At 36.7% G+C, this 9,796-nt stretch overlaps 1 protein-coding gene across 1 annotated transcript in view; it reads left to right on the top strand.

Annotated features, from left to right (window-relative positions):
- me1 (malic enzyme 1, NADP(+)-dependent, cytosolic) overlaps positions 1-9,796 on the top strand; it is a 111,317-nt gene that overhangs the window by 86,183 nt on the left and 15,338 nt on the right. Inside the window, exon 6 of the mRNA XM_067406044.1 lies at positions 4,513-4,616. Within this exon, the coding sequence (XP_067262145.1) occupies positions 4,513-4,616 (104 nt within the window). The remainder of the gene's footprint in view (positions 1-4,512; positions 4,617-9,796) is intronic.

Raw genomic sequence — 9,796 nt, forward strand, 5'->3', positions numbered from 1 at the left:
ACTGTTCCTGTGCCTTAATCTCACCTGAAAGACTACATACACATACAGTTCACACACACAAAGCATGGTTCATCAAAACCCAGTATTAATCCCAAAGAGAAAAAGGCTTTCTCTCATCACCCTCTGACCAATCAGAAGGTATTCACTTCTCAGTAGTTGTGCTGATCTAGGATCAGATTGTGTCCTGATTTTGCCTGAATTATATCACGTGGATTTGTTTCTTCAAGCACTTCACTTTCTGTGAGAGCAGGCACATTTTGTTATTTTATCTAATGTGCTTGTTTTTCAGCTAAAAGAGCCTTAATAAACATCAACGACGGACATAATATTCCTTATTTTGTGAATATATATTTTACCACAATACATTTAGGTGTTTATCAAATGGGTAAGAATATCAAGAGATTACTGATTGGAAATTTAATATGGAAAAAAAGTTTTGTGAAATAGAATGTTTCTGGATCTTTGTTGCTCTCGGAACTGCATTTTATCAAGCTGTCAGATTTTAGGTTAGACTTAGGGGTGGGACTTTAATGGTATTCTTATTGAAGGGTTAGTTTACCCAAATATAACATTTCTGTCATCTGTCATTCTGTCACTTACCCTCATGCCGTTTGAAACCCGTAAGACCTTCATTCATCTTCGGAACACAAATTAAGATATTTCTGATGGAATCCGAGAGCTTTCTGATCTCCCTGTACACAGCAATTTCATAACAAATTTCAAGGCCCAGTAAAGACATCATTAAAATAGACCATGTTGACGACAGTGGTTCAACCTTAATGTTATGAAGTGATGAGAATACGTTTTGTGTGCAAAAACAAAAATAACAACTTTATTCAACAACTTCTTCCTTGTCAGGCTTCTACACTGTATGTCAACACAGTGCAGCACTTCCGGTTTCTACATCAGAGCGCCAACTCAGTATTTGGCCAACGCTTTACATGTGAGCAACATGATGCATGCGTGTGATGCTGACGCAGGAGCCGGTCAATAATGAATCGGTGTTCTGATGTCGTAACCGGAAGTGCTGCACTGTGTTTACTATGCCAACAGTATAGGAGACTGACAGGGAAGAGAAAAAATAGTTGAATAAAGTCATTATTTTTGTTTTGTTGGTAAAATTTTGGCCATGACGAATAACATAAACAGTTTTTGGTTTTGTCCTGGTGCAGTCTGCGATCATTCTATAAATGCAGTGTGGGGGAAGGGCTTATTTTGGCTCTGCTCCATTGATGGAATAGCTGGCAAAACATGTCACATCTGAGGAAGAGTGGCAGTTTGATGTTTGTTTTGGTTCCTGTGAGCTTCAGAGAAGCAACCTTTATATCGACGTTCTTGAGATTAAAAAACACAAACCAGACCCTCTGGAAGTATATCCCCTCCCACTGAGTGTGCTCTTAGAAGCATTATGAACACACAATAAATTTTCCTGCAGTGACCGTGTCATATCTCAGACTGCACTCTCTGTTTCCTCTCCCACACTGATGAATTCACCTACCACCAGAAACCAGACAGTCTTCCCTTTTAAGGGCACCTTTATGAGCGCAATTGCTGTGTAAAACTCTTAAGGAGAAATCCAAAGAAGTGCTGGAAGAAGAATTTCCCCTTAGATCAATTTCAGTCTTCCTGCATGTTTTTTTTTTTTTTTTTTTTTTTTTAGCCAGCGTGCCAGTTCAGTTACACAGAGTTTCTCATGATATTGATCTTGCATTGTTTTACTGCACATATTCTTATTTAACATAAAAAAATGTATATCTTTTGAGCAGTGTTTTTTTTTTTTTTGGAAGTCAGTGGTCACCAAAACTGTTTGGTTACCAACATTTTTCAGAATATCTTCTTTTTTGTTACGCAGAAGAAAGAAAGTCAAACAGGTTTGGAATGACTTGAGAGTGAATAAATTATGATTATCCCTTTAAAACAGACACACTCTGTTAATTTCAAAGGGAAAGCAAGAAATGGCCAAAATGTCATGTGTTTGGTTATGTATGTCTTTTACAAATATTAAAATACTCTGTAAATCTCAGAATGTATTTAATAATCTGTTATGGTATAGAGAGTGCTTATTTTTCTTAAAAAGATTTTTTTTTTTGCCGTTTTTGCCTTTATTATGATAGGGAAGTGATCAGACAGGAAGCAAAGTGGGAGAGAGAGAGGGGGACGGGAAAGAACCATGAGCCGGGACTCAAACTCGGGTCGCCCGAAGCGCATTAGCGCTATATGTCGGTGCACTGCCCATGAGGCCATCGGCGCCGACTAGAGAGTGCTTATTGAATGTAAAATTTATTAATGAACATTTGCACAAAGTGTTACCAAGTAAATCTATGCTTTTATAATGTAAATTTTGTTATAGCCTAAAAAAAACTTACAAACAAAACAGTATTGTTTATTCTATTCTGTTGCTGTAAAGCCATTTTTATGAATTTTAAAAGAAATTTGAAGGAAGATGAAACAGAAGTAGCGACATATCTTTAAAGATTGGAGAAGTCTGCCATACTGTATGTCATCAGAGACAAGTCTGTCATTCACTGGAAAATTGAGTTATACATTATTATATATTGAGTTATATATATATATATATATATATATATATATATATATATATATATATATATATATATATATATATATATATATATATATATATATATATATATATATATATTTATCCTCCTGGGACCCAGGAATAGACTTCTGTCCTCTGTAGTGGACATTATATTTGAGTGATTTTCTCTGACATCATACATGTCACAGTTTTGCAGAGATACCAGATTTTCAGAGATACCAGATTTTTAGAGGTTTCGCCATTACAACAACAACTTCTTGGTCTTTAATTATGACTGAAAATGAAAATAAGAGTGCTAATGGAAATATGATAATATTTTGTGATTAAATTTAAAATTTATTTAAATCTGATTAATTTTCAAATTGTTTATCATAAATCAACATCTCAGGAAAATGATATGGGGTTTCAAATCAAAATATGACTTTCTGTTATGAAACAGAACATTGATTTCATACATGTCCACTGTAGAGGACACCAGGACTTAAATCATGTTTATCAGGCATTTTAGGAGATACAACAAGTGAATAGGGAAAGAAATTATATGTCAATATTCCTATTAATTATTAGATATTATTATGAAAATGTTGCCAATTATTGCTCCCATTATTACACTTCTTTTTTCATTGCATGTTGCTCCAAGAACATATTAATATGCAAATTAGATACAGTGTATTGATACATTGTATTGAATGGGAAAACCGATGTATGGCCATTTTACCCTCATATTGCATAAAGTAAAATGGTATATCAATTAATTCCATTATATGTTTCATAACATAGTTGAGAATCATCTTTATACATAGTTTGGTTAAAAACAATATTGAAGCCTAAAAATTGATTGGTGATTAAAAAAAAAATCCCATTGTTTTTGCCTATAAATGTCATTTCATGTCATTTTATTTTTTAAACAACTTAGTCCTGGTGTCCACTACAGAGGACATATCATAACATATGAATAAAATATAATTTTTAAAAAATGTTAATTTTTCATTTGTTTCTTATGCTCTAAACAATATAATGACGTGAAAAAAATGCTAAATTAAAAAAAAAAAAATGTTGGGTCTCAGGAGGATATATATAATATATATAGAGAGAGGGAGTTATGAAAATTCAAACAATTTTCAAACTGCATGTTGACTTTAAAGACTGTCTTTTAGAAAAACTTAAAACTTCACAGGAGTTATTACTTTTTCAGTCCCACACAACGTTTTTCTTTTTCACTAGTCTGTCAGATAAAAAAATGCTTTAATACTGAGGACCGATCGTCACAAATGATTATGACTGAAAGTTTGTGTGCCATGTGGGATTGAGTTCTGATGAGAGCACTTCCTCCTCACTGTGATCAAAACATGGAAAAAGTTCCAGACTTCTTGCCATACGATGTTAAGTATGCACCACACATCAGAACTGCTGAGAGTAATGCAGGTGCTCTGTTAATTCGTTTTCTTTTCTGGATGACTGGCATGCTCACAGTGATGGGATGGCCAGAATTTTTATTTGACGCTTGCATTCTCTCTCTTCTTCTTTTCTGTTTTTCCCATAGCATTTGTGGCCCACAGTGTGATGTCTGCAGATCTGTACAAGACCGACAGCTGCTAGACTTTCAAATTGAAAATGCAGTATTTTTCTTTTTCTTCACATGTTGGCCTCTTTCTGTCTCTTATTATGCTTTCATGCATTTGTCTTTCTCTTGTTCTTGTCCTGTGTTTCCTTAAGCACACACAGGCACAAATAATTGTGAGAGGTTTATCCAGCTGCGGCGTAACCAAATTACCATATGTAATCTAAAGAAAGGGGAGCTGTATATATAATAAACATTCGCTTTTTGAATTTTGATGGTATTTTCGGTTCTCATCTTTTCCACTAGTTAGAGTAATCTATGCCTGGGATTATGAAAGTGTGGTTAAAAACCATTTTAAATCTCTCTTTTTCCCTTTTCCCTGTCGCAGGAACTCCTTAAGGACCCTCTGTACATTGGTCTGAGGCATAAAAGAATACGTGGACAGGCCTATAATGAGCTGCTGGATGAGTTTATGAAGGCCATCACAGACAGGTATAGTAAATCCACTGTACCCTTCCCTCACAGCGCACGCTTCCTTCCACAGGCAGCTGATGGAAATGCCTGGAGAGCATAGCTGAGCCATTGCGTTGCAGGAATGTGGGGTAAAGCGCATGCCTCTAGGTTTGCGGGCTCTGAGCGACGACTCCAGTGGCAGGGACCCCAACCGGATCGCTGACTGCACGCCTCATCAGTTCTCTCCCCACATATCCTGCTCTATATAGAGCCATGCGGTGATGTAATTCGGCCCATAACCAGCCCCTCACTGGCTGGATGATGGCTCAGCGTGCTCCCTGATACTTAGAATGGTTCACAATCTTGTGCCATTTTCTTTGATAGTCATCAAGATGGCAGTTTGGGTTATTTGAGTCATTGTAATTTTTTGTTTTATGTAATTTTTTTCTTTTGACAGCTAATGGAGAGAATTTCATTGCATAAAGCTCAGATTTTGAATGTTGGAAGATTAATTAGCTGTAAATTGTGTAATGGATGTTGGAGTTTAGCATTGTTAGCACGGAGAATGAACAGAGAAGTCTTTATTAGTTGAATTTGTTAAAGCAAGCATTACTATTTAACTCTTTACTGTAAGATTTTGATTACAAATTTCAGTGTGTTGATGCACTAACTGTGCTGATATATTTATAATGCAAGTTGTTTAGGAGATTAGTGCTATTGTACTTTTAGGGGGATGCAAAAATTTGGAGAAAAATCCCACTGACTTGCATAAAAGGAGAGACACAAACAGTTTCTAGGGACCAGAATATCGTAGGGGTTTTAAAGTGCGCTCTTTTGATCTGAAACAGTAAGCAACCACCTAAAACCTTCCAGAACAGCCTAGCTACCAACTAGCAACCACACAGAACATGGCGGCAAGTTTTGCAGTGGTTAACACCAATAACATTTAAGAACCAGGGTCTTGGTCAAAGGTCTTTCTGTTGCTTTAGGCTCTGGTGTGGCCTAGTTTGGTGGAGGTTGTCATAAGAACGTAGTGCCACACATGACTGTATTTAAAGGAGAACTCAAAAACCCCAGTGTCTGATTTCCTTCCAGCTGGCAGAATATAGCCATGATTCTATAATAACGGGGTGGACATGAAACTACAGGGAACAGCATCACTTTTCTCCAAAAGTGCAGAGTTGGTGGAAAATAAATGATTATAGGTTGCCGACTGAACAAATGATTACAGTCCTGGCGATTTTTAATAAACTCCTTTATAATTTTAAAATTCAGAGGCTTAATACTTTAGAAAAATCTTGAAAAGGTTGCTGGATAAATGCAAAATTTACCATACATTTACATTTAGCCTACACAACTTAGGTTGCATTAGGGCCTTTTTAGGGCCACAACTTAGGGCCTTTTTTTGGGTCATTAGTTTATACTTGTACTGGGAATAGAACCCATGACCAAAGTTACTTTTAAAAGTAATGCATTACAATATTGTTACTCCCTAAAAAAAACAAACTAATTGCATTACTTAGTTACTTTTATGATTTTTTTTTTTTAAAGTAATGCTGCCATTCTGGATAAAAGAAGAATAGGATACAGCAGAAGGAAGTTCAACACTCTTATTTCTAAATCTAAATCTAAAATAATTTTTACTTATTAGTATGGTTGAATTAGATCATTGATGGTCAGCAGCAAAGACATTGGTTAATAAAGTAAGATTAAATACATAAAGTATATTTGTGTAACTTAATATAGTTAATTATTACAGGTTTTCGTAAAATTCTGAAATTGCATTTCACTGTTTTTATTCATTTTGAGGAATGCTGAATGTTTTTGTGCAAGTGAGATGAGTAAATGCATGTCTAGATTCAGTCTAGAACTACAATAACCATCATGTTTACACACACCAGCGCACACAACACCACTGCACTTTATTTCTCTCAACATCGGGACAGGAAAGCGGTCAGTCAATACATGTGAAAAAGTATATATTTTGTTGTAAATTGAAAAAACTTTACTAGTTACTTGAAAAAGTAATCTGATTACATAACTCGTTACTCGTAATGAGTTACCCCCAACACTGCCATTGCTAGCATTATTTTCTTCTCTTTGAGTGACATGAACAGTTCTAAACTTCTCTCTGTTCTAAAGTTTAAAAACTGTTAGAAGAATCTGCACACAACCATTTATTGGTGGACTGCAATCCAGTTGTATTTTTTTAGGGGCAGTGAAATACAAAAGTCTTGCTTTATTTCAATACATATTAAAGGTAGAGATAAATAGCATTTGTGCAAAATAACTATAGTAGTTTGAAATAAAATGGAAAATCAAAGGAAAATCACAATGCACTCTATATTCTTTCAGACCATAAGTTTAACAGCCTGCAGGTGCTCTGTTTCCCATAAAGCCTTTTTGTGTGAGTGATGAAGAATAATGACAATAATCCCCATCAGGACACTTTTCTGTGCCACAATGGCTTTAACCAGAGGAACTAGAGCAGATAGTGGGCATAAATGCTTTTTGAGGTCTTTATTTTGTTTAAAGAGTCTACAACACCATATAAAGAAACACACCCTAGAAAAAAAAAACAGCGTTTTAGGCGGTAAATACTGGGAGTATTTTTGCGGGGGGTTGTTATGCTTCTTTTATGGTGTAGTTAATTTAAGAATAGACTCTTTTTCTTTCTTTCTTTCTTTCTTTTTTTTGCATCTCAGACTTTGTGTTGTTGTGCTGAAGTAGTTTGCGGGGGGTTGACTTTGTTTTCCTTCTGCTCCCAGAACAGACTGAAAAGTATCTGTCTTCTTTAGCCCCTCTGTGTGCACAATTCCCATGTCAAATTATTTAATTAGAGCTGGTTGCTTTTCACAGAGCTGTAGTGGTGACGGTGTTCCAGCTATCGCTATGGTAACATGGACCATCTTAGGGCAATGTTATGAAGCCATGTTAGGAAAAGAGATGGAGGGGAATGTCACTTGATTTTTCTCTGCAGATGGGAATAGAGGAATGAGAATTTAAGGAGTGTTTTAATAGAAAGAGCAGCCTGTGAAGCTCCATGGGCCCCGTGGGAGCCGGTGTGTGATGGAGAGGAGCACCGAATTCAGAGCTGCGTGCTCAGCATGAGTGAATGTATTGCTTGTCCCACTTAACCCTGACCTGATAATGATAACCCCATGCACAACCTTACTAACGCATTGCGTTTAAGAAATTTTAGGTGTAACAGCACAGTAACAGCTTGGACATTTTTGTTTTTAAAAATATCTTTCAATTATATTCTGATGTCAAACTATATATAGGTTTTTTATGTTGCGAAACAATTTCTTAATGTCTGTTTGGTTTCTAGTAAAAAATATCTAAACATTCCTGAAGTGATATATTTACATAAAGTGTTTATCACGTACCTAATTTTGGTTAGTTTATGCTTGAAACAATTTTTGTTTTTTTTGTTTTTTAAGTAACGTTACTATAGAATAATACATTTCTGTTCAATAGTTTGTGGTCAGTTCATTTTTTTTTTAAGAAATTGTTTTATTTAGCAAAGAACAAAACTGATTAAAAGTGACTGTAAATGCATTTACAATATAATTTTTTTGTTCCAAATTAATGCTGGTCTTTTTAACTTTATTTTCATCACTGTATCATGGTTTTCTCAAAAGTATAAAGCAGTTTTCAACTGATAATAAGAAATATTTTATGAGCACCAAATGCGCATTTTAGAATGATTTCTGAAGGTCATTTGAAGATTGGTAGCCTGGGTGCCAGCCCGAACCCCGCCCACAACATTTTTTGGACGGGAAGTTCGGTCTGGACTCGATCCGTTGTGGAGTAAAGCTGCATTCACGTCACCTCGTATTTACCGGAATCTTGAAATGACAACACGTGACGTTATATTCGGAGCTGTTCACGTCCTCGGACTGCGAATTATGCGTTTCCATGACACCACTATCAACGCCTAGATGAATCTACCTCGGTCAGGTGGTACAGCGGTCAGGTGGTACAGCGGCCACGTGGTACATCTGGGAGCTTTCAGAAAACTCCCAGCTTACAAGCTGTAATTACGAGCTCTACGAGGACGTGAACGCATTTTACAATCTAGAATCTTGTAACTACAGGAATTACGAGGCCGCGTGAACGCACCTAAATTATGCTCGGCTCCCAGAAGGCCGAGCCAATCAAATTGCCAGGGCGGGCTTTAATCAATGATGGACAGGCTATCTGCGGTTACGTAACCACCCACGTCATCAAAGAGCGCTTGGGGAGTTTGATTGACAAGCGATCTAACCAATCAGAACGCCGCATCCGCCATTTTGTCCAACAAAGCAGTGAGGAGTTAGAAGATTAACATCGGTGGAGTTAAACTTGAAAAATTGTGCATACTGACGTCTTTCCGCGTTTGAAACAACATTCATTCTCATGTTCATTCATGTTTATTTGATGCTATAAATGGACTAGTAGGAAGAGATGATCGGTTCACGAGCCTCTTGAGCTGAGGCGCTACAGCAATCTGTCACGATCATGGTCACAACACATTAAAGAGAAACAAAACGGTTTTTATTGTTTTAATTTTTTTAATAACTACAGTTTGAATGCTTGGACTTTGTTTAATATCATAAGTAACCTGCTCTGTCTCGTCTGTCGATGTGTTGTCAGTTTCTTCTTTGCTCCGCGATGTATTTTCCACTCTGTGTGGCGTGACAGCGCCACGGCTTGTCGGACAAAGCAACAGTAACTCAGGGGGACGAGTCTTTGCAAAAGGTCAATTAGTTTACAACAATGATGGCTGTTGTTGAAGAACTGAGATGTGTAGATTTCGCCATCGCGTCCGTTATAGAAGATATCGACAGCGTATTAATTTAAAAAGAGGAACAGAGGACCGCGATCAAGGCATTTGTCGATGGGAAAGATGTCTTTGCCGTCCTTCCTACGGGATTCGGCAAAAGTTTGATTTATCAGCTGGCCCCGATGGTCGCTAAGAAGAGTTCTGTTGACAACTATGCGTCGCTCAACATACTCTGTAACTCTGATTGGTTGTAGGTCTATCCAATTGAGGTCTTTCCTGGATCGGTTGAAATACGCCCCCATAATCAAAGCCCAATGGAGCAGTATCAGACTCATATTCTGACTAGAATTGAGTATGACCACGTCAGGCTAGAAGATTGGAGTAGTGGCTACAAATTCAGGACTGAAATACATTTTTGAAGTATATTAAAGGTACAATATGTCAAATTTTT

This window comes from Chanodichthys erythropterus, chromosome 2, assembly GCF_024489055.1.
Source record: "Chanodichthys erythropterus isolate Z2021 chromosome 2, ASM2448905v1, whole genome shotgun sequence".
Classification (NCBI taxonomy): Eukaryota; Metazoa; Chordata; class Actinopteri; order Cypriniformes; family Xenocyprididae; genus Chanodichthys; species Chanodichthys erythropterus.